General features: G+C 35.1%; 2 protein-coding genes across 5 annotated transcripts in view; one reads left to right on the forward strand and one right to left on the reverse strand.

Annotated features, from left to right (window-relative positions):
• Window positions 1-5,440, forward strand: part of ddx18 (DEAD (Asp-Glu-Ala-Asp) box polypeptide 18) — a 37,181-nt gene extending 31,741 nt beyond the window's left edge. Inside the window, 7 exon segments of one of the 2 annotated variants that reach the window (NM_001003411.1) lie at window positions 1,418-1,557; window positions 1,629-1,790; window positions 1,863-2,015; window positions 2,103-2,216; window positions 3,988-4,044; window positions 4,149-4,326; window positions 5,098-5,432. In NM_001003411.1, the coding sequence (NP_001003411.1) occupies window positions 1,418-1,557; window positions 1,629-1,790; window positions 1,863-2,015; window positions 2,103-2,216; window positions 3,988-4,044; window positions 4,149-4,326; window positions 5,098-5,243 (950 nt within the window). In that variant the 3' untranslated portion in view covers window positions 5,244-5,432. 2 annotated transcript variants of the gene reach the window in all.
• Window positions 5,441-6,676: 1,236 nt separating this feature from the next.
• ccdc93 (CCC complex scaffolding subunit CCDC93) lies at window positions 6,677-21,360 on the reverse strand. Of its 3 annotated transcripts, XM_087267034.1 has the most exons (24): window positions 21,256-21,360; window positions 20,192-20,305; window positions 20,016-20,110; window positions 19,776-19,887; window positions 18,385-18,483; window positions 18,254-18,310; window positions 17,988-18,088; window positions 16,549-16,578; window positions 16,253-16,289; window positions 15,521-15,619; window positions 15,361-15,411; window positions 13,924-14,010; window positions 13,238-13,351; window positions 13,095-13,157; window positions 12,951-13,024; window positions 12,378-12,459; window positions 12,226-12,300; window positions 10,577-10,648; window positions 10,383-10,491; window positions 7,864-7,946; window positions 7,623-7,660; window positions 7,398-7,482; window positions 7,165-7,278; window positions 6,677-7,066 (listed from the first exon to the last, which is right to left on the reverse strand). In XM_087267034.1, the coding sequence occupies exons 1-24, from the start codon at window positions 21,337-21,339 to the stop codon at window positions 7,010-7,012; spliced, it is 1,932 nt and encodes a 643-aa protein (XP_087123160.1). In that variant the 5' UTR covers window positions 21,340-21,360; the 3' UTR covers window positions 6,677-7,009. The 3 variants fall into 3 exon arrangements, 2 of the variants coding, with proteins under 2 accessions (XP_087123160.1, NP_001035414.1); XR_015498950.1 differs by lacking the exon at window positions 16,549-16,578 and having other exon boundaries at window positions 10,577-10,756; window positions 11,301-12,300; NM_001040324.1 differs by lacking the exon at window positions 16,549-16,578 and having other exon boundaries at window positions 21,256-21,349.
• Between the last annotated feature and the right edge of the window lie 4,051 nt (window positions 21,361-25,411).

The raw sequence follows: 25,411 nt of genomic DNA on the forward strand, positions 1-25,411 counted from the left end.
ACTCAGAATACCCTAGCAACCACCTAGCAACCACTTAGGACACCTTAGCAACCATCTAGCAACACCTTAGCAACCACTCAGAACACCCTAGCAACCGCCTAGCAACACCTTAGCAACCACCTAGCAACCACTCAGAATACCCTAGCGACCACCTTGCAACACCTTAGTAACCACTTAGCAACTAGTCAGAACACCTTAGCAACTGCCTAGCACCACCTTAGCAACCACTTAGCAACCACTCAAAACACCCTAGCAACCGCCTAGTAAAATGCTAATTCATGCTAGAATCATGCTAACAACATGCTAATTCATGCTAGAATCATGCTAGTAACATGCTAATTTATGCTAGATTTATGCTAACAACATGCTAATTCATGCTAGAATCATGCTAGTAACATGCTAATTCATGCTAGAATCATGCTAACAACATGCTAATTCATGTAAGAATCATGCTACTAACATGCTAATTCATGCTAGAATTATCCTAGTAGCATGCTAATTCATGCTAGAATCATGCTAGTAACATGCTAATTCAACCACTTCAAACTTTCAGATTCGGCTTTTCAAGCCACCATAAAGTTTGTCCTCAAACTTTAATATCTAGTTTCTGCTGTTGTAGGTGCCACCTGCTGGATAAGCATTTTTATTCAGTACATAAATAATGTTTTAGTTTAGGATTAGTTTCTTACAGTCAGTATTAAGTAAATATATCAAGTTAAATTGTCTCTCGATGTAACCGTTGAATCCTGAAGTGGCAATGAGGTCTTAATGTATGGAGTTTTAAAAACATCTTAAAACTTATTGGATTTTCCTCTCTGGTTCCTGTATATACCCTGTTCAAGCCACCTTTTGCACTGTTTTTCAATCAGTTACTTGAACTCTTCCCTTTTATGATCAATAACTTCTGGAATTCTATAATAGCTCTTCATCTTTCTCGGTCTGATAAAATTTTAACAACTGTAAACAACACGAAACAAACATTTTGACATTCTGCTAGCAATTCTTATATAGACCGGGTGTCCGCGAGGTCTTAAAGTATTAAAAGTTGATAAGTCATGAGAAAGTTAAGGCCCTTAAAAGGTATTAAAAAGTCTTTTTACGAGGTCTTAAATTTTGTTCCAAGTGTTTTCCAATGTGTTTGACTCCAAAAAACCATTAATATTTTTTTTTCCTCCTAATATTAACAACGCCGTGCTCGATCCAGGCAATTGGTTCAGGCAAGCTTCACAGCTATGCAACATTAGTTTGTTCATGCATGATTACTTGTATCATACGTCTTAGCACAAGTGGTTAGAGTATTTAAATGCTTGTTAATACCTGGTAAAAAAAGTAATGCTTACCATTTGTAATTGGATTGACGACTTTTTTCGTTACTTTCTAATGCGAGGAAAAATATTTCTCTTCTCTCCGCCTCCAGAAAAAAGACAGTCTATGTTGTTTTCTGCAACACAAACACGTAAGGTGGAAGATCTTGCACGGATCTCCCTTAAGAAGGAGCCGCTGTATGTGGGAGTGGACGATAATAAAGACACAGCCACTGTTGAAGGACTAGAACAGGTAAACTGCTCTTTTCAGCACCAGTTCTTCACATGTTTTTCGGGTAATATCTAAATAAATGTTATTTGTAGGGATATGTTGTGTGTCCTTCGGAGAAGCGTTTCCTGCTGCTGTTCACGTTTCTGAAGAAGAATCGCAAGAAGAAGCTGATGGTGTTTTTCTCATCCTGCATGTCGGTGAAGTTCCACTATGAGCTGCTCAATTACATCGATCTGCCCGTCATGGCTATTCATGTGAGTCAATAAGCGTAGAGACACACATGTAACCAGCGTTTGTGCAGTGTGCTGATGGTTTTGGTTTTACAGGGGAAGCAGAAACAGACAAAGAGAACCACAACGTTTTTCCAGTTTTGTAATGCAGATTCTGGCATTCTCCTCTGTACGGATGTGGCTGCCAGAGGTTTGGATATCCCCGAAGTGGACTGGATTGTTCAATTTGACCCACCTGATGATCCTAAGGTACAGCTGTTAGGCCCTTGTCTCATTTGAAGAAGCCTGGGTTTGTTTTTTTTAGATTTGTATGAGACTTTTCTGTTGATATTTCAGGAGTACATCCATCGTGTTGGGCGAACAGCTCGTGGTATTAATGGAAGAGGACATGCACTGCTGATCCTGAGGCCAGAGGAGCTTGGCTTTTTACGATTCCTCAAGCAGGCCAAAGTAGGACATTTTCTTGATAAGGGCACAGATAAACTTAAAAACACTACTTTGCAGAGATATTTGTTTTTATCCCTGAGCAGTGTTATTTATTATTTTTTTTACCGCTATGAAAAAAATTTAAAAAGACCCCTTGTAAATATTTATTCTTTATATATTTAGTTTACTAGATATGTGTTTGAGGAAAAATAACAAAGTTATTAGTGTACAATTATTATCATGTATAAATTTATAATTATTATAATAAATAATTATATGAATAATTTTAAATATAAAGGCCAAATAACATCTGTTCCCAAATTCAAATAAAAATATTGTCATCTTGAATCATTTTTATAGATTATTGGTCAGCACTGCAGATGTTTTGTTTTTTTTTTTTGGATTTTTTTTTTTCATGGATTCTTCCATGAAACCGGTTTGGTGATGTTTAAATTGAAAATAACCATTTAAATTGTGGCTCTTGTTTATTTTATCCAACATAAAATGCTCTAAATGACAACATTTTTACTTCCTTTGAAAGAAAGGTCATCAAATAACATACAGAGAAACTGAGGATTTTCAAGTCGTATCTTAAAGTTTTTTTTTTCCAATAGCTCTTTGCAGGGCTTGAAGTTAACTTTTTTGGTCACCAACACACTGTGGATTTCCAACATTACTAGTCACTCGCCATTTTCATTAGCCGCAATTTTGTTGTTGGGAAAATATATTTTGTTAGCATAAATTTGACTTTGACATGCTAAAATTACTTGATTTAGACTTTGTGTTATGTCCACATATCTCCTCGTTCATTTTATTTTTTTTGTGGGTTGTGTATGAGCTTGCTCAGTGTGCATAAGCAAATGGGTTATGGTTTCAAAGTGTCGCGTTGCAATTAGTTTTATTTCACATGATTTTTCATAGCTCAAAATTAGGGATTTACTTGATTTATCTCTGACCACAAAAAAATAAGTATTAATTTGTCAGCCACAATTTTTTAAATGATGCAAAATTGCTGTATACATGCACTTTTTATTCAACAAAACTTTCTTAAAAAAAAAAAAAAAAAACTATTGACATTAAGAAATAAGTTTTGTCATGTATATTGTACTATGCACAGTAGTCTGTCCTGGCTAAAGATCTCAGATTACCAGTTAACTACACAAATGGGAAGCTAATCTCCTATCAAAGCAATGTTATTGTAAAAACTGATAATTAAACCATATTAACAAAAATATCTGTAAACAAAAGAAAGCAGGTAAAAAACATACTGTGTGATGATAAAGTAATGATTACGTGCACACAGTGCAACATTAGCCCCATTAACAATTTATTAAAAGAATGGTTAAAGTGAAAGCGGCAACCGCAGCTGCTTACAAAAAGACACTTTAAAAAAAATAAAAAAATCCTGGGTTCTTGAGAGAAGCAGGACTGTGGATGCACTAGCATCGCTATTCCATTTCAAAGAGAATGTAAAAGTAATACTGCAAGAGTTTCCAAGCACGGTTGCTTCTTGCAAGGAAACGGGAACATGCACACTTTTTTTAGTGTGCATAACATCAAATCACTTGAAAATAAAACTTTAATTTAAAAAAAAAAGTGGCAAGTGGGAGTGACCGTCTAACCTGCCACATCTGAAATCTACCTGCAGTTGCCGGGCTTGCGGGTCTTAATGTCAAGCTCTAGCTCTGCGTATGAATTCAACATTGAAATACTCAGCATTTCTTTTTATGTTAGTAATTAAGCTGTTAATCAAGATATGTCTTTAAAAAAAACTAAATAGTTTTTTCCTCTACAGGTTCCCCTGAGTGAGTTTGAATTCTCCTGGACAAAAATCTCAGATATTCAATCTCAGGTAAGAATTCACTATTAGTCCAGTTGAACTTTTACATTTTTAACCTCACTGATGTAAAATGGTTTTAAAATGGAATATGTGGTATCTGCTTTCATCTTTTTCAGTTGGATAAACTGATCGAGAAAAACTACTACCTTCACAAATCAGCTCAGGAGGCCTACAAATCCTATGTCAGAGCTTATGATTCTCATTCCCTTAAGCAGATCTATAATGTAGAGACGCTGGACCTCCCGAAAGTGGCAATGTCCTTTGGATTTAAAGTGCCACCTTTTGTGGACCTCAGTATCCTTCCATCATTGTGTCAGTTCTCTTACTTGTGTCACTTAAACATAATGAGTTTGTTTTGAAGTATAATATGCGATTATGTTTGTACTAGGGTCAAAAAATAACTGGAATTCTGGCGAAAATGCCATTGGTACAAACTAAAATGTTCAGATTTAACTTGAACTAGGTTGATGTCATAGACTAAAAAAGGTTGCCTGCATATGTAGCCAATATTTGGCGCATTTCAACACAAAAAAAACTTAATAGTTTTAAAAATTACATTGATAGTCATTATTACAACATCACAAGCCATAACTTTTGTCACAATACTGCAGTCCTCCACTGATTTCTCAGATGTATAATTTACATACAGTTTGAATCATTTGTTATAGATTTCAGTTAAGAGTACTCTATTTGATTGGAGTAATTGGGTAAACTTGACATTTTAACAGAACACCTTTGCAAACTTTAGTGAGATGAAGTCCATCAGTCTGTCATGCTAGCACACATTATTAGTCTTTGGGTGAACAATTAACCCATGCAAGTTAATCCACAACCACTATTTAAAAATAAATAGTTTAATATGGTTATTATGGTAACAATATGGTAATATGGTTAACATGAATTCAAAGTATTTTTCAAATCAGTTTTTATCAATTCTGTGCATCCTTGCAGAATAAAAATATTAAAGATCATACTTTTCTACTTTCATGAAGCCATTTAACTGCATTTATTTTAGGGTTTTAGATTTAGCTGCCGTGTTTGTTCCTTAACCGTTTGCACTCTCAGATGTTCACAGCAGTAAAGGAGTGAAGCTACATAAGAGAGGTGGAGGCGGCGGCTTCGGATACCAGAAATCTAAAAACGTCCACAAGGCCAAGATCTTCAAACATGTCAACAAAGGCAAGGGAGACGGCAGACAGTTTTCACGCTGAGAATAATTTCCAGATATGCACCTCTTTCAGTTTATATGGAGTAACTGTCGGGCTACCTCAGTTGTGTGAGAGGAGCTCTGATCAGTCCGCATTCCATGTCTGTACAGAAATCTGTTTTCAGAGGCTGTTATATTGTTATATGATGCTGAATTTCTATTGTTACTGGCCTTATTAAACATGCAGATGTATGCTATGAATAGTTTTCGTGTTGTCCATCTCCTCATGACTAGGAGTGAGTGATAAAGACTTCTTGAATTAGCCTTTGAATTTTAATTTGGGCATTTGCTCTGGCTCGTAAATGGTTTGTTAAATCCAGCTAAATATTTTAAAATGTGGCCCATATTTATGAAATGAAGCCATTTTTTTCTAGAATCTATTGGGAATTTGCAGCATAATAGACTGTATTGTTATTATAGCAATAATTTTAACTCCTGTTGAGTTCAACACTTTTTGGTATGATATTGCTTTTGAGGTTTAATAAAAAAAAATAGCAAATTAAGCTTATCTGGCCAATTGTGTGAATACAGATGCAAAAGTAAGTTATTGATGTCAAATATTAGTGTTTATTCATGTAAACTGTGCAAACCAACCTAACTTATCAATGTAGTGAAAAAACATTAGGAGTTTTATGATGCTGCGTTCACACCAGATACGGAACGCGTGGATAAATCGCGCTATTCGTGCGTAAATAGCCGTGTTAACATTTGAGGTTACTCGCTTCATTCGCGCGTCAAATTCACTTCAGAACAGATACGGATTCGCGTAATGGGCAGGGGTTCTGTCTGCCCGGTAACTCTAGCTTCATAGCTAAATGGCTAACATGGATTTTATGAAAAGAATAACAGTGTTTATGTGCTTTTATGAAGGCTGAAAAACAATTTCAATACGTTAAGGGTCGTGTCTGAGTCCACTACATCCTTTCAGAGGTGCATCCAGCTCTGTGAGCTCATAAACTCCTCCAGAAACTGAACCTGGCTGATGGAGGCTTTCAGCGGTGCTTCTGACTGAGCCCAGCCCAGTTTGATGAACTTTTTGTTGGTGTCGGCTGGAGGATTTCCCCCGGGACACCGACAACAGGTGCTACATCACACCTGATTGGTTAACACGGCGCAAATGTCCGCTGTAGTTCAGATAATCGAACTCGAGTGATTCGCGCGTCATTGACTTAACATGTAAATCACTCCCGCTTGACGCGCGTTCCGCTTCTAGTGTGAACGTAGCATCAGGGCATATGTACTTTTACCCAAGTGCTTGAAATGTGTACTTCATCCACCACTGGTGAAGACTTATCTTATTATTAATTAAAAAGCAGTACATAAATACTAACATTATTCTAAATACAAGAGTTTAATTGTTTTTATGTTCAGTATTTTGTTAAATTTGTTCTATATATTTCCTTTAAGGCGGCTGTTCATTCAGTAAATGCAAGTCTCTGCAAGTTCATTTCTCTTTTAATGCATTTTGGTCTTATGGCAGCAGATTTTGATCACAGATACAAAAAGAAAGCGGATTAGTAAGCAGATTTCCTATATACATCATGAGTTTAAAGAAAACAGCATCAAGGCACAAAACGTTCAACAGTATAATAGTCTCTGAACCTAGAACAATTCAGGTTAACACACATGCACTGAAAGGTGGGGTGTTTCTCTCTGAAAGCAGATGTGATATCAGCATGAGGCTTCAGTAGAGTAAAATATAAACATCAGGGAATGCGAGTGTGTTTTGAAGTGCTACATGGGAGAGTACGTGTGTTTGACCTCCAGCAGTTATGAAGCTCCTTTAGCCCTCAGTTTAGACAACAGCATCTCATTCTTACGGCACTCCTGAACAAACAAGAATGGAAATCAGTTTTCTCAATTCAGACAATTGATGTAATGTGTAGAGGAAGGGGTATTATAAAGCTAAAGATCTATGTGTTTACCTCTTTAAAGTCTTTAACCGTTTTAAAGTAGAGCCTCTGTTTGTCCAGCAGCTCCAGATATTCATCATTCAGCTGATCTCTGCGCATCTTATTCTCCTGTCTTTTCTTTTCCATCTTTAAGAGCACAAACACTCGTTTAAAAAAAACAAACGTTCAGTCTGAAGAGGTAAAACCAGTTGAAATTTAACCGACAGTGCAAAACAGAAATGAGCCACAGAAGCATATTTGGGTACCTTTATGCGACTCTGTTTGATTCCTTCCACAATTTGCTCCATTTGTCTGAGAAACTGTTCTTTACCTCCTGATGAAGCCATGGCCCTAAAAACATATGTGGACACCTTATTTATTGCATTTGCCTGACCCATTAGAAAAGAGGTCAAAGCATCAAGCAACTGAGACTATCTGTGCATCCTACATTTCTTACATGGATCCTAGAACTTGAATCATTGGATACTCACTGCTGAAAATGATCATGGATTGAGTTCAGCAGATTGACCTGTTAAAGAAAAGAAACATCTTATTTCTAGGGCACAAACTTTAATTTAGAACTTTTTGAATGACACGTCAAAAGGCTCATTGATTTTTTTTTTCAAAGTTATTACAAGACTTATGAATTCTGTAATCAATTTGGTTCTTGGCCAGATAATGAGTTAAAAAAAAAAAAAAAAAGCACAACTAAACACAAAACTGAACTGATACCTCTTTCTCCAAGTAAACCTTCTTGTCGTCCAAAGTGTTGTAGAGTGTGAAGAACTGTTTTGTTTCTTTGTGTGTTGCTGAGACTGAAAAACAGTAAAGAGAAATAAAGAGATCAGCTAGACACATCAATACTCAATAAATCATAATTATGAACATGCACGATATCGTGAGCATTTATTACTTCAAATTTTAGAGTGCCTTTAAAGAATATTCATCACAGCACCAAATGCTTGAAGACTTAATAGGTGATTGGTTTTCATACAGGAACTTTTTCTTGTTAATCTAACCCACAACATTGAAAATAATGTGACTGTTTATAGGCCTTTTGTTAGTAAACTGTACAGTCGGTTTAACTAAAGTCAATTTATTGACAACTACAAAATTTATTAAACCTAATAATGCATTTAAAAAGTCAATCTTTTTTGATTAAATTCAGTTTTATTTTTATTAAATTTAACAACTTATGGCTATTTTAACTTAATTTTAATGCACTGATGTTTTCTATGTTATTATGAAGTGTTTCTTATTGTACTTTATAATCCTTTTGAAATTTAATTTAAAATATTTTTCACTCTAAACATGTATATACAATAAAGCAACACACAATGTATTTTTGGTTATACCTCTTAAATATATACCATGATAAAAGCTTCAATAATTGGAATAAGAACTTTGATACCAGCCTAAGACTAACCAATATGTGAGAGAAGAATATATAACAGTCAAAAAAAGAAACATGCATTTTAAAAACTGATCTGGTGAATTTTTTAATTAGACAAAGTCTGTGTGAACCAAAGAGGTATTGCACAAAGGTAAGATGATAGATTAAGCTGGGATTTTGAGGCTATCCTGGCTGAATTTAGCCTTGACTGCATAAAAGCAGACTAAATTAAATTACTGTGGAGATTTAATCTTTGCAGCTATCCTGCTCCAGAGCAGGCTAAAATGATTATAGGTTACTTTCGTTGTCAATGCTGCATGAAATGAATGTGTTTTACAGTCACTCAATGCTCTTTGCTATTTATATATATTTTCTAACTATTATAATTAAGAAATAAGTATATTTATTCGTGATTCGCAATCACTGTAAAAATGTTCATATTTATCCATTTCAGATTTAAATATGGGGAGATTTAGATAAGAGAGAGAAAAATAGATGAATGATTAGAAAAAAAAATACATATACAGTGCTCAGCATAAATGAGCACAGCCCCTTTTAAAACTGAATATTTTTATCTATTTCACAGTGAATATAGATATTAATTTTTGGTGCATTTAAATAAAACAGTTTCTCTCTCTCTCTCTCTCTCTCTCTCTCTCTATATATATATATATATATATATATATATATATATATATATATAAATTGATGATGAAACATCGTATAATAGATTAAATAGACTCAATTAGGGAAAAAATTCTAAATAAATGTGATACATGAATGATCATATAGATGATTAAATAAACATGATAAAATAAACTAAACAGATTAAAAAAATCTGCAATATTGGGTGTTTTATATAATCTTCAGGTTAAATTCATCAGTAGCATGAACGTTCACTGGTCACATTTGGGACAAGGTGAACAATTTAATTTGTTAATACGCATCCTCATGTTTCTCTCAATTCCCTGAATGAAAGTAAAGGGAGTTGCCTGAGTGATTGCACATCGGGTTTTATACATACATCATTGATTCTAGGATCGATTAACAAATACCGCAAATGTACTCCTATCCTGGCTTGACATAGCAGCTCGTTCTCACCCTCATCGAGGACCTGATTAAACTAGATCAAGCCATGCTTTTTCTGTTATCCTGGCTTTCTTAATTCCATTTTTGTGCAACCCCTCTCAACTTTTATTTCAGTATGTTGATGAACTTCCAACTGAAATGGAATATTGAGTAGGGGGCGGGGCTTTTTTTCACACATCATTTCCTTGTTGCAAACTTACAGTAAGAGGTGCGTGGTTAAGAATATTGTGGCTGAAGGCTTCAAACTAACATTAACTTAGAATGACCACCACTCCACAGGCAGAACCAAAATCTTTCATTGAAGTTTACCAAAACAAACTTTTTTTCAGTGAATTGACTTGAACAGATTAAAAAAAAAGATTTTTTTAATTTCAAATGGACTTTAAAGTGGGGCATTACGGTGGTGTAGTGGGTAGCACGATTGCCTCAAAGCAAGAAGGTCGCTGGTTCAAGCCTTGGCTGGGTCAGTTGGCATTTCTGTGTGGAGTTTGCATGTTCTCCCCATGTTGGCGTGGGTTTCCTCTGGTTTCCCCCACAAGTCCAACGACATGCTATAGGTGAATTGGGTAAGCTAAATTGTTCATAGTGTATGTGTGAATGAGAGTGTAAGGGTGTTTCCCAGTGCATTGCTGCAGATGGAAGGGTATCTGCTGTGTAAAACATACGCTGGATAAGTTGGTGGTTCATTCCGCTGTGGCGACCTCTGATTATTAAAGGAATTAAGCCTAAAGGAAAATTAATAAATGGACTTTAAAGTATAACAACACACCTTGGCTGTACAGTTCAATGAAGCGTTTCTGATACTGCGTCAGCTCGGCTCTGCTGGGAACCTCGTCAATCTTTCTCTGCAGGATGGCGATCTCACGGTTTCTCCGAGCCTGCAGGAGGCAGTAGAACAGAATTTGTTACAGGAATTTTTAAAGGCATTTGCGGAGTAAAACAATCAGTTTAACTTTGACCTACCATGAGTAGACGGATCTTCTGTAGCTTCTCTCTGTCCGCAGTGTATTGCTGATCAATCAACATGTTCATCTCCTGCAAACACACATCCAGAGGGTGAGTCTAAGAGATTATCTACACTTACTTTCAAAACTGTTTTGAATTGTATCCAAAATGGTGGAAAGAGCCAAGCATGGACATAAACTAAAGCTGCGTCCCAAATGGCACACTATACACTATGCACTCATGCACTATGTACTTATGCACTTACACACTCAACAGGATAGTATATGTATGTAGTGCTGTCCCAAATGGCACACTAATGTTTTTTTACTAAGCGGAAATTCAAACCGTTTCCCTGATGACGTTTGACTGTTGCCAAATCAGTGAAATAAACGACTGAATTATCAAGTAATACCTGCCGTGAGTATTGCCGCATTTACCATCCGGAGGCGCTATAATCACTCTCGTAGGAGAATTTTGCTTTCACTATCCAAAATAAATAAAGTTATTCAACATGTGCATCCGATCGCTCCGCCCCTTCCGCTACGTAAGCAAACCTGCGGTCGTTGAGTGCGTGAAGTGTCCATCATTACACACTTCATTTTAGCGGCTGAATGAGTGCATCATCCGGGTAATTGAAGTGCACTTATTATTTTGAGAGTTTTCAATGTGAACACACTACTTACACTATTTATACTACAAAATGGCGTAAAATAGTGCATAAGTATGCGATTTGGGACGCAGCTTAACTTTTTGGGTTCATGCTAATTAGCACATCACACTATTAGCATAACATTTGACGTCCAAAAAGAGTTGCTTCCTTCACTGCAAAAAATCCTTTTCTTGCCATGTTTCTTGTCCAAATGTCTAAAAGTTCCTTAATCAAGAAGCTTTTTCTAAATAAGCAAAAACTATTGTCTTGTTTTTGGAAAATAAAAAATGCCAAAATTTAGTTTTTCCTGAAAACAAGTAAAATACTCTGCCAATTAGGTAATCTTGTTTGCGCTTATTATTTTGCTTGATTTAAGGAAAAACTCACCTAATTTTGGCATTATCTACACTTCCAAGACTGCTGAAAAAGGTAATGGAATTTTATCCAAGATGGTGAAAAGAGCAAAGCACAGATATAAACCTGCATCTAGATATCCTTTTTAGGTTTATGCTAATTAGCACATCACACTATTAGCATAACATTTGATGACCCAAAAGAGTTGCTTCCTTCACTGCAAAAAATCCTTTTCTTGTCTTGTTTCTAGTCCAAATGTCTAAAAATTCCTTAATCAAGAAGCTTTTACTACACAAGCAAAAACTCTCATCTTGTTTTTAAGAACTAATATGCCAAAATTAAGTGAGTTTTTCCTGAAAACAAGTAAAATACTTTGGTGTTGTTTGATGTTTGGCTTGTTTTCACATTATTTTGCTTGTTAAAATGAAAGACTCACTTAATTTTGGGATATTATTTCATAAAACAAGACCTTTTTTTGCTTGTCTAAAAAATGCTTCTTGATTTAAGAAGTTTTTGGACTAGGAAACAAGACAAATAATCTAAGCAAAGCATATTTTGCAGTGTATGAAGAGCATTTAAAATCAGCTGAGATGACAGTGTAGACAATAACAACAAATTTGTTTGCAAAAAGCATCAGTGTATTACTGAGACAGTCATTTGCAACCTTCTTATCATCCCCATCGTCTCCAGACTCCAATTTCAGCTCTTCAATATTCTGCTGCAGACGGGTCATTTCCTCCTGTGCAGACACATAACTGTTAATGAAGCACTTCCATCTTTACTGAGTAAAACTGGACAAATCAATTGGCAACGTACACGACAGTGTGATCGGAATGTTTGCTCTTGATGTTTCAGGTTTTCATTCATGGCCACCAAAGCACGAAGCTTGTCCAACAACCTGAAAGAACAAGACACAATATTTGTTTAGATTTTCTGATTTGATTCATTTATATAGAACAGAGTAATCATTCACTTAAACAATAAAACGAGTACATTTCACCATACACAGCTAAACGAGATGATTTTAACCTCTTGAAAATGGAGCAGGATGAAGATTTAAAGGGATTGTTCATGCTAAATTTACTCACCCTCAAGTAATTAAAAACCTTCCTGAGATTCTTTCTTCTGTTGAACACTAAAAAATTAGATATTTTGGAGAAAGCTGAAAACTTGTAACCATTGACTGAAAAAAAAAACTATGGAATTCAATAGTTGCAAGTTTTCAGCATTCTTCAAAATATCTCCTTTTTTGTGTTCAACAGAAGAAAGTCGAACAGGTTTGGAAAAATTAGAGACTTAAATGATGGCAGAATTTTCAGTTTCAAATCAGGATAAACACAAGCAGCCTGAGATGAGCACACTAGAAAGTAGGCTTTGTGCTTTACTTACACTGAATCCGCCTGAGACTCGATGTCCTCCAGTGAGCTCAGTTCTTTCTCTAGCTTTTCCGTCTGCGATGTGGCCTAGAAAAACACATACATTAACAATCAGAGTCAAACATTATCGGTCAGTATTTGTGTCTACCTGCCTCACCTCAGCTAGTTTGATTTTAGCATCCTCACATGCTGATCTGACCTCCTGCTGTTTGGATTGAAGCTGGGGAAGAAAAAAAAAATATTCAAACAAACAGAAGAAACAATTTGTCATATCAACAGAAGAAAAAAAAGCGGTCTTACCTCTTCCAGTTCTTTTGTTTTTTGAGTGATTTGTTTGTTAAGTGATGCTAGCTGACGCCGGTGTTGCTGGACAGGCCCAAATCTCTCCGGCCGATCCTCCACAGAGCGCTCCGCCTGTTCAAAAACAAATACAGTCATATTTTGAAAATAAAAAATGGTTACTGTGCAGACTGAGGATTGCACACACTACCATACTTTCAATTAGTCCAAATATCCTTTTTTGTGGGGGATGGGGTTCACCTTTAATTGACATGACAGTAGATAATATAGACAGGAAAGCATGGTAGCAGAGAGAGGGGGAGAGGATCGGCATAGGACCTTGAGGTGGGAAATGAACTTGGGTCGCCGTGAACAACAGAGTGAGCTAAAGTATTTGCTTGATATAGCAAACTGAGCTAATATATTTGTCGGAGAAATGAGAACATTGCTAAATGTTATTAACGTTATTAAATATATAATACAATTGTCTGATATGCTCAAATTGGACAGTCTCAAGTGAATAAAATCTTAAATATATGCCCATCGTGTGCGACAAGATTTTCTGTGAATCTTAAAAAGTCCCCTCTTGACTGCTGAGAATAAACAGATCCAGAATGCAGACCAGAGCCAAAATCAGTTCAAAGTTGAATACATTAGTACTGAAAGCACTGTGGTTATAGAGTAAAAGGTTATTTTATGCTGCTCACCTTTTCTGCATACTCAGTAGCAATTTGCTTGATCTCCTCAGACTGCAGACCAACAATATGTCCAACTGTGCTCGCCGACAACTTCCCCTATAAAATACACAGGAAAAAAAAATCTAAATTAATCAAACTGAAGGAATTCAGGTCCCATATGCCCAAATCATTGCTTTTAAAAGATTAGTTGACTCAAAAATCAAATGCTACATCCTCATGTCATTGTCATATAGCAGAACACAAAAACAAATTCTGAAGAATGCTGGGAGTCAAATGCAACCAAGACATGTTTTACATGTCATTATGTTCCACTGAAGATTTCTATAGATTGAATTTAGATTTTTAGGTGAACTATCCTTTTAAACTGTAAACTTTAGAGGCCTTTAAACTCTTGTGTGCTGTTGGAGATGTTTTCATCCACTCTGGGGTGATTTTGAGTCTTAATTTGGGCTTTCAAAAACTGATTTAACTTTTAAGTTTGAGCAAATGGAAAGATTTTTGGTGACAAATTTTATTTTGACACATATTTTGGGAAAATGCTCTGAAAATTTAACAATACACTTGGCAATTTTATGTCCCTTTTGTTATGTTGGTGGCTGTTTTGGTTCCATTGACTTATTTTAGAAAGACATTTTTGATTGCAAATTCATGACACCACATTATTATGTATTCTTGATTGTTGGTGATTTTTCTCTGTTGAGGAGATACAATTTGTCATTTTTACTGTTGATCATCTGTTGCAGTAAAAAAAAGCTTAGTGTCTGGCTTAAAATTATACAATTATATGGAGTAAAGTGTGTGTGTTTGTGTGAGACCTTTGCGCACTTACCTTTATATGTTTAAGGGGAAAAAAAAACAAGCAGCTCATCTCTTAGCTCATAGTAATTGTATTTCTTTGCGCACACAATAATTTGTTGTTTTACTCTATAGAACTCAATATAAAAGTCGAAAACATATTTGCACAGGCACATCTAAAGGGTTAATGGTACCAAATGATGATGATGATGATCGACAGTAAAAATGAAAAGTTTTACCTCTACGCAACAGGGAAAAACACCAATCCAAAATGCATGATTATTATGCTGTCAAAGCTTTGAATCAAAAAGATGTCGTCATAATAGAGAAGTCAATAGGGCAAAAACTTCCTTGAACACAACAAAAAGGGTAGTCAACTTAAACAGTACACAAAGGGTTAAGGAAAAGGGAAACAATTGTATAGTTCTAAATATAAAGGAACAGCAGACTTCACATTAAAAATGATCGGTGGAATTATTATAAAAAGGCAGCTGAAGGCTAAAAACACTTAACAGCCAATCAGAATCCTGCCTGCTTCCTTTTTGCTCAAGCATTTAAAGCTTCTTTGCGTGCTTACATTGAACATCACAATAATGTCCGCTGGTATGGATGATTATGTAGTTATCATTATAGTCGTTTATAGAAATGTACCTCCTCTGTTGCCATGGCCGCCATTCCAGTCATCAGGGCCTTAATTCGAAGCTGAAAGAACAATAAACAGAACTTGTGATTGGTTGATGAAAAATGAACATTGGTCAGATGAAGAGGGAGTAATTAGAAACAAATGAAGATTCATATGAGCCTCACTGACCTCCTCTGCGGCCTGCAGATCCTCTTCTTCAGACACCTGGGTCATTCCCGGAGGCGCGCCTTGTGTACCCTGAGCTGACGCCTGCTTCTGCTCCACCGCCTGTTAGAAACACCAGCACATGATCGCACTAACATCCAATCAAACACAACAAGGCTCTTCTCTCCATCTGTCAGCTATTACACCCAGATGGACACCACAGGGGCTGTTCCAGGGTCAGTGCATACAAAAATCTTCAAAGTCTGTCAGCATTTTCACTTGATTGTTTTGCTTAAAGGATTACACGATTACTGGAATATCACGGCATTTAAAAGGTCAATTCCAGACATGGAATGTCAGGGAATTTTTATTTTTATATTTTGTCCAAGTCATGAAAAATTAGGGATTTTTGTTTGTCACTTCATAAAATTTTAGTATCCATTTATTAAAATGTAAAATTTTCAATACCATATATTTTTATTTATTTTATTTTTATAAATCGCATTACGTGTCTGATCTTTGACCTCAAAATAACCACTTCAAACAGCGGGTGTTAAAATAATTAATCACAGAAAAACAAAATAAAACATTTGTGAAACTACTATCAAGCTATCAAATTTTAGCATAACTCAATTTCAGGTTTCTTTTCCTAACTGTATCTATTTCATCCATGGACCTGTGAATCAGCTGCTTAATCGTGACCTTCTTTTACTGGACTTTTTAGTGTGACATGAAGGGAAAAAATCTGATACTCACAGTGCCTGATTTAGACTGTTTGCTGAATCCATAGCGCCTGGAAAAACAGAAAACAAATGCTTCATATTGAGATTACACACGACATGTGACCCATGGCGAGTTTCTTTCAGAACACACCAGACTACAGGCAGCACACAACCACATGACAGGAAATTATAAATTAACCAAACAATCCAATGCAACAAACGTGTAAAAAAAAAAAAAAAACAGCACTTGGGCAGATGCAAAATGAAAGAGAATAATGCAGCTGATGCAAAGCCAATCTGTCCCATTCCCAGAACTCCAATCATACTCACTGCATATACTGCGATATGAGAAGGCATGGACTGGTGATGAGTGAAATGAAAGAGGCAGATGGAAAGAAAAAGGGAGGAAGTAAAGAGTAAGATGAAGATTATAGAAACCTGTGAATTAATAGATGTTGTTAATGGAGATTTCCATCTGAAACCGAGATGCTGAAAGAGTGAGCAGGGAAACCAGTGAAGGAAATGAATGAGAAATGGAGAATCGGGCTAGAAACTGGCACTGAATTTAATGATGAATATACAATTTTCAGTTTTTATATCCAACTTAATGTTGTCATACATTATTGTTCAAAACTGTATTTAATGTTTTAAAGAAATTAATACTTTTATCCAGAAACTGAAGGCATTTATAATGTTAAAATATTTCAGTAACCCTAAAAACTAATGTCCATTAGTTCATGTTAGTAATTGTATTTACTAAAATAAACTAAATATGAACAATACTTGTACACCATTTATTATTCATAATTCAACATTTACTAATGCTAGAATAAAATTTAGAGTTGAGCTTGATAGCATTAGTTGTAAGGTAACAAGTACAAACAATGAATTAATTTATTTAAGTTAAAGATAAAAAAAATAATGTAATGTATTGTTCATTGTCTGCTCATCAGTAAATGCATGAACTGATTAATTAAATGGGCCATTATCATAAATACTATAATAAATGTATTGTAGTGTAAAATAATCTGCCAATGAGGCAAGCAAAATAATCTTGTTTTTCCTTTTGACATTAGATTCTTTTGCTTACCCCATTAGCAGATTCTTTAGCTTGTTTCAAGGTAAAACTCACCTAATTTTGGCATATTATTTCTTAAAACAAGGCAATATGTTTTGATTTAATAATTTTTAAAGATGTGGACTAGAAACAAGACAAAAAAAGAAAAAGAAAGTCATTATTTGCAGTGTGAAAGTGTAAAGCCTGTAGCCCACAACATAGGTGGAAAGTTACTGGGCGTCATATTTAACAAACAGTTTACTGCGCATTTTATATATCTTTGCTCACATGGGTAATTGAATATTAATCAGATGATGTCATTACACTGCTGTGTCGTCAGCCAATCGTTGCATTGCTGATCATGATTGAGGATCGATAGCTCTGTCCTTCACAACACACACAGGGGTCACAGATCAGTTTATCCAGACAATTTAATCTGATTTGCGAACTTGTTTCAAGAACCAAATTAGCCAGAGATCAGTTATCAAGATTAAAAGATCCAGGATCTGCCAAACTATCTTAGATTATTTAAGCAAGGTCTATGAAGAATGGACCCCAGGACATTACTGACCCCAAACCTTTATAAACAACCCCTCATGTCTCTACAGTAGCCCTACAGTAGGTACACAACAACAATGTTTGGTTTACTTCCATTTATTAATTCATGATGAAAGTGGGAAGTGCTTTAACCCTGTGAAGGAGTAGAAAGTACCTGCCAAACTCCAGCAGGGTGGAATGAACTCGAGACTCTTCATCCAATAGCTCACCAGCATCCTCTTGTCTTTTATAACGCCTTTGAGGAGCATACACTTCCTGCACCCGAACACATAATACACAACTTACTCCACTACATTCTCTTATCAAATATACAGTAGAGAGAGGAAATAACGCCACAATACTGCAGGAATATTCAATTCAGCAAAACATCCCTCTTCAATTCTCATGGTGACGATGAATAAAAGATAACCGGATACTTACACACACATTCACCACCGTGCTGATGGCTCTATCCTTCTTCGACGCAAACTCCTCATCCTGAAACACAGACCTTCACTGAGACATGCAGTTTGTAAATTATTGGTTTGATGTATTGCAGTGTTCTCTCTTACCTCAGGAAACGCGTGTGTTTTCTGGAACTGGGAGATGGAATATGACCGGATGTAATCTCCCATCTCCTCACGCGTCTCAATCGCCTTCTTTACCAGCCACTACAGACCCCACAAAAGATGCCTTGTAAGTACTGACATAAAGGCCACCTTTTATGCACCTTTTTACAAGATGTAAAATAAGTCTCTGGTGTCCCTAGAGTGTGTTTGTAAATTTTCAGCTCAAAATACCCCACTAATAATGTTTTAGAACTTTTAAACTGCCACTTTTAGGCTTTAATCATAATTGTACAGTTTTGGTGACTGTCACTTAAAATTCAAATGAGATTGTGCTTTTCAAAAGAGGGCGGAGCCACGAATTCCTGTGTCGGGATAGTGGCAGATTAAAAAATACGTCCACTAATGGGCGGGGTTTTCCCCTCTCTGATGATACATATAAAGGGAGAATGTCAATCAAAGTGTTTCTGCAGACTATTTTTATCAATTGTGATTTTAAAAAAACTACATGAATACATTTTACCATTAAAAGCTGGTTATTTTTACAGACTAATTCCACACAACTGTGTATAAACCCCTTATAAAAGTTATTTTTGCACAATAGGTCCCCTTTAAGTAATTTAAAGCAAAAACACCATTATAAGTTGGAGATCAGTAACTTTTTTTTGTATTCAATGTATCAAAAGTGACTGTAAAGTCATGTTTAGTTCAAAACAGAACTCTATTTCTATTTCCAAAGAACCTTGAAAACAGTGTTTCACAGTTTCTACAAAATTACCAAGCAGCAGAATCATTGATAATAACAAGATTTTTTTCATTGAGAACCAAATCCGCATATTAATGTCATTTCTAAAGGATCGTGTGTCTGTTTCACTGTATGTTTAATCACACTAAATCTTTGGTGCACATAAGAGAAACTCATTTAGGTGCTATAGATCAGTGGTTCCCAAAGTAGAGGTCATGGGACAGGGGGGGTCGCTTGGTGATTTCCAAAATCAAATAGATTTTAATAAACTATTAGAATTACCATATTTTAACCATAACCCACAGAAGATAAAAAGTTATATTAGTAAAAAAAAAACAAATGCAAATGAAAAGCCATTAGCCTTTAATTTTGTTTTTCATTGGATTGGTGTGTTTAAATTAGATTAACAACACTGCAACAGTGTCAGCTGCAGCAGATTGATTTTATGGCACCAAATTAACAAATTAATAAATTAACAACAATTTAATAAATGACTATAAAAATTATATGGTTGTTAGGTGTTGCACTTTTTGTATACTTATGATGACCATTTCTGAGGAATTTGGGAGTCGCGAGGGACTGGCATTGTTATTTTAGGGCTTGCAGGCAGAAAATTTTGGGACCCTTGCAGTAGATGTACAATAGTCCATACCTGTACAACAGGAAAGATGTGGATAAAATCCAACCCTTGGATCTGATGAGGCTCCAGTCGGTGAGGACATTTCATTTTGGGCAGAACTGACACAATCTTTTCCGTCAGAGCACTTAAAATAGGGGGGAAAATGTAGAAAAAAAAATCAGTTTAGTTTAAGGAGAATCGTTTATTTTTTATTTTTTTGTCTTCTTATGTTCCTATATTAGGTGGCAAAATGTTGTTCATCCTACCACTCACATTTTCTGACCAATGGTGGAATTTTCTTGGAAAAGCAGATCAACATCTATGTCAAAATTGCAAGTGGTTATACACCAGGTCAGTCCACCCACCACCTAACGTAAAAGCAGAGACAGTTCAGGATTAAACGAATGCAGAGTAAAACAAGTAGTTGGAGTAGATGTGTAAAGTATTACCTTGTCAAATGGTGTCAGTCCTTTAATGCGAGCTCTGAAATAACCAGCTGCGAGCAACAGCTCCAAAATCTCTGCAAGCTTGACATTCTGCTCCTCATCCTCACGGGTCTCCACCTGTCAATCACTCAGTATGTGACTCAGCAAATTAAAACACAGACATTTTATTGTTCGTCTTTTACTATCACTTGTCTCTGAAAAAAACGGAAAGTTAAAATATCCAAACAACCCTTATGCAAAGCAACCATGGTTTTAAACAAAAATCTAAAATCATAGTTATTGTAGATAAACCTTTATAACCACAAATTAACCATGATTTGACCACACAAAACATATTTAACCATTGGTATCTGTAGTTAATAAAGTAAAATAGTACATAAATAAAAATCACGAGGAAAAAAATGCACTATAGTAGAACTTTAGTTTAATAATCCAAAAATAATGTATTTACTAACATGAAGAAAAGATGAGCAATGCATTTAATTTAATTCATCTTTGCTAACTTTAGTTAATTAAAATAGAGTTGTTAAGTTCTCTTGTTAACTCACAGTGCATTAACTAATGTCAACAAACACAACTAGATATTAATAGTATGTAAATGTTGAACTATGGTTAATAAATGCTATACAAGGTTGTTCATATTCAGTTCATGATAGTAAATACATAAACTAACATTTAGTTTAAAGTGCTATGATAAAAACATGATTGACTTTCGTAAGGTAACTCAGCAGCATCTGAATTTAAAACGCATTACAGTAGAAGATCCCACGTAACGTTATACATGTTGTTACACGTTATTTATGCATAATACCTTCATATCACTGCTGCATTCTCTTAAAAAAAATAAGTTTAAAAAACACTACCTTGGCATATGCGTTCGTCCTCGATTCAATATAAACGAGGACTATTGAACAATAAGACAAATACAGTATGTATATTTATATTTAACAGACTAGTAAGTGGCTGGCTTCCTGACATAATGCACACACTTAAAACAATAAAAAATAACTGCAATAAAGGCAGTCGAGCTGAGATAATGGTTTAAATGTTCAATATGAAATGTTTACCTTGATGAGATTGCCTTCCTGATCATACTGTGCTCCTATTTTCGAGCCCGTTCTCACTCTCTGGAAGACAGAGGTGGCCGCCATGATGATCACGATGTGTCACGTGAGGAGAATAACGTGACGCAAATCTTGTCTCCTTAAAGCGATTTAAACACTTTTTTGTGTGTTTGACAAATACAACATAATAATATATTACATATTCCAGACGAAAATAGTATATCCTAACTAGAATAATAGCAATGAGTAAGAAGTTCAGATAAATCATCAAGACGCATCATTTGTTACAGAAAGTTTTGAGTGTCACATATTTTTAGTTTTGTATCAGTTTTAATGCTTGTTTTTTGGCAGGAGCTCAGAAATGTGAAATATCAGAATGGATAAAACTCCAAACCCAGGTGAGGAAAACGCACTATGGTAAGACAGTGAAACAATTTACTTATTAATATTCTTCTGTTGTTGTATGATTTTAGTATATTAAAGGGATGCTCTCATGTGGGTTTTAATCCTTTATGAGTTTGTTTATTCTGTGCACACACACACACACACACACACACACACACACACATACCCTCAAAAGATAAAGTATGCTTGTTGCTAAGTCCTATTAACCTTTGTCATAGGAAAACAATGACTATGGAAGTCAATTGTTCACAACAACCAGTATTTTTCAAAGTATATTTTGTGTGTGTGTGTGTGTGTGTGTGTGTGTGTGTGTGTGTGTGTGTGTGTGTGTGTGTGTGTGTGTGTGTGTGTGTGTGTGTGTGTGTGTTAAAGTAGAATAGGTTTTGAACAAGTGACTGGTGAGTAACGGGGTATATGCACACAGACTTTTAATTTCAGTCAGCCAGCCCCATGGCTTTTGTCATCCCATACAAAATCACTGTGTTTAAGGTCTGATTTCTTTAAAAAACAGTATTCCTCACTGCCTGGCTGAGATACAATATAAAGTAGATATCAGACCAAACAAGAAGCTCTGCATTAAACTATATTTTTCCACGCCATGTTTTTAAAATATGGAAATGTCTTTAAAATATGGAAATTAACTTTACCCCAGTATTTTCAATGGAATTTCTGCCGTAGCCTGTCTTTTGTCTATCTTTAAGCTTTAACTGCTAAATAAGTTCTTAAGTCTGTTTAATTGATTATATTTGAATTGCATTACAACATCAATGCTGTAAAAGGAACCTTATGACATTGAAAATAGTCATAAAGCTCTCACCAGAAATTCACCATTGTCTTAAAAACACTAGATGTGCAAATAGGCCATTGACAGAAACTTAATGTTTGGGTGAACTATCCCTTTAAATGCATTTGAATTCTTGTTTGTGGGATAAATGTTGTGTAGTTATACACTGCTTTTGATTTGACGTAAACAGACTATATCTGGAGGACATTTTGAAGTTACTGTCATGTCTGTTGGTTGTTTGTTTGTTGTGAGTTGACCATTAGTTGCCCAGCCTGCACATGACCGACCTTGAAATTTCCATTTCAGTTTCAATGTTAAAATGCCGGGTGGGTGTCTTCACTGGCCTGAAGACTTAATTTCAGCCTCAAAACCAAAGAAGCTTTGTACGCCCACACTGCTGAATACAATTCATGAAGTACCTGAAGTGTGACTAAAATATTATTTATTTGGGATATTAAGCACAAACAATTTAATGTATTTTGATTAAATAATGGCGATACAGTGGTGCAGTAGGTAGTGCTGTCGCCTCACAGCAAGAAGGTTGCTGGGTCACTGGTTTGAGCCTCGGCATTTCTGTGTGGAGTTTGCGTGTTCTCCCTTCATTCGCTTGGGTTTCCTCCGGGTGCTCCGGTTTCCCCCACAGTCCAAAGACATGCGATATAGGCTAAATTGTCCGTAGTGTATGAGTGTGTGTGTGTGTGTGTGTGTGTGTGTGTGTGTGTGTGTGTGTGTGTGTGAATGAGTGTGTGTGGGTGTTTTCCAGAGATGGGTTGCAGCTAGAGGGGCATCTGCTGTGTAAAAACATGCTGAAAAAGTTGGCGGTTTATTTCACTGTGGCGACCCCGGATTAAAAAAGATACTAAGCCGAAAAGGAAATGAATGAATGAATGAATGATTAAATAATCCTAAAATCTTAAATTTACATTTTGATTAATTTTGCAGTGTACCATAACTTTGTCACTGCGGTGAAGCACCTACAATAAAAATAAATCAAAAAGCTGATTTGTAAGGACTACAAATCTTGATATTCTGTTGCACATATAAGATGTGATTTCAACTGTGCCAATTTAAGAGACCAATAAACTCTAGTCAAATCATTTATTTATAATTAAAAATACTTATAGATGGCAACATGGTGGCTCAGTGGTTAGCACTGTTACCTTACAACAAAACACAATTGCAGTCCTAAGTGAGTATTGAGATTTTCTGCAGGTTTTTCCATGCTTTGCTTATATTTGTATCTTTCCTCATTTGTAAGTCGCCTCTGCCAAATGAATTTATGTAAATTTAAATGTAAATGGAAGTTCTTCTTGGCAACAACTTTACCTTTCCGAATATTCTGCTGATGTTTAGTTTGTTTAAATGCTTTAATTTAAAATTCAACAATGTCAAAAACTTTAAAGGCACTTTTTAGAAATTCAGTCCACCATTGTGCTGTCACTGGTTTACAAAATAAGAATACTGTGCATACGTATAGCTCTTGTTTATAATGTGATTTTCTTTCTTTTTTTGTGTAAATATTGTATGACAGATAATGAAACTGTATACAGTTGAGGGCAAAAGCATTGTTGTTATTATTATAATTATTATTATACCTCCTGTGAAATGCAAGTTTCTTTTTCAAATATTTCCCAAGTAATGTTTATTTTTTGTTTATATATATAATGTATACACAACTCCATATCTTTTCTGATTTCGATTGTACTGCAATAATATGCATCTTTTGTATAACTGCTTTGAAACAAAAATTATTGTGAGAATAAACTTGAATTGGATTTAATGAAATTGATGTTTAGCCAAAAAAAAAGAATATCGTATCACACACGTTAACACATTTTAAACATAATAGTTTTAATAACTAATTTCTATTCTAACAACCAACTTCTTTTGTCTTTGGTATGATGACAGTACATAATATTTAAAGGCTTAACTAGGTTATTAGATTAACAAGTTATGTTAATTAGACGAGACTCTGTATAACAGTTTGTAAAATAGAGTTTGCATTGGAAAAAATAACTTTTTAAGAGGCTAATATTGACCCTAAATTATATTTAACAAAATTCAAAACAGTTTTTTTTTAATGCTGACTTACAGAGAAAAGAAAATATTAGAAGAAAACGTGAAAATGTCCTTGCTCAACTAGGAAATATTTGAAACGCTAAAAATTCCACACGAGAGCAAATAATTATGACTTTAACTACATGTTCTTGTATGTGTACAATTTATATAATCTAAAATAAAAGTTTATCATTCATAAATATACAGTTGAAGTCAGAATTATTGTCCCTCCTGTGAATGTTTTTTCTTTTTCAAATATTTCTTAAATAATGTTTAACAGAGCAAGTATTTACAGTATTTCCTATAATATTTTTTCTTCTGTAGAAACTCATGTTTATTTTATTTTGGCTAAAATGAAAGCAGTTAAAATTTGTTTTTACTATTTTAAGGTCAATATTATTAGTCCTCTTAAGTAATATTTGTTTAAATTGTCTACAGAACAAACCATCTTTATACAAGGATTTGCCTAATTACCATAACTTGACTAATTAACCTAGTTAAGCTTTTAAATTGCACATAAAGCTGAACTATCTTGAAAAATATCTAGTTAAATATTAAGTACTGTCATCATGGCAAAGATAAACGTAATCAGCTATTAGAAATGAGTAAATAAAACTATTATATTTAGAAATGTGTTGAAAAAAATCTTGTTCTCGTTAAACAGAAATTGGAGGAAAAATACAGGTGGGCTAAAAATTCTGACTTCAACTGTATATTATTGCATTTATTGTAGAATTATTTAAAATAGTCTGTGTGAATTTAACAGGAGCAGAAAACAGAGGGGTTGCTCCTAATAAGGCAGGAGAAAGAAGGCGAAAGTGGGAGTGTCCAGGAAGGAATGTGTCAAAGGAAGGGGTGTAGGAAGGAGGCTGGCTCTGCATCACAGTGGAAGCAGCCCCGGACTGTGACTCT

Source organism: Danio rerio, chromosome 9 (genome assembly GCF_052040795.2).
Source record: "Danio rerio strain M-AB ecotype USA chromosome 9, GRCz13ab, whole genome shotgun sequence".
In the NCBI taxonomy this organism is placed as follows: domain Eukaryota; kingdom Metazoa; phylum Chordata; class Actinopteri; order Cypriniformes; family Danionidae; genus Danio; species Danio rerio.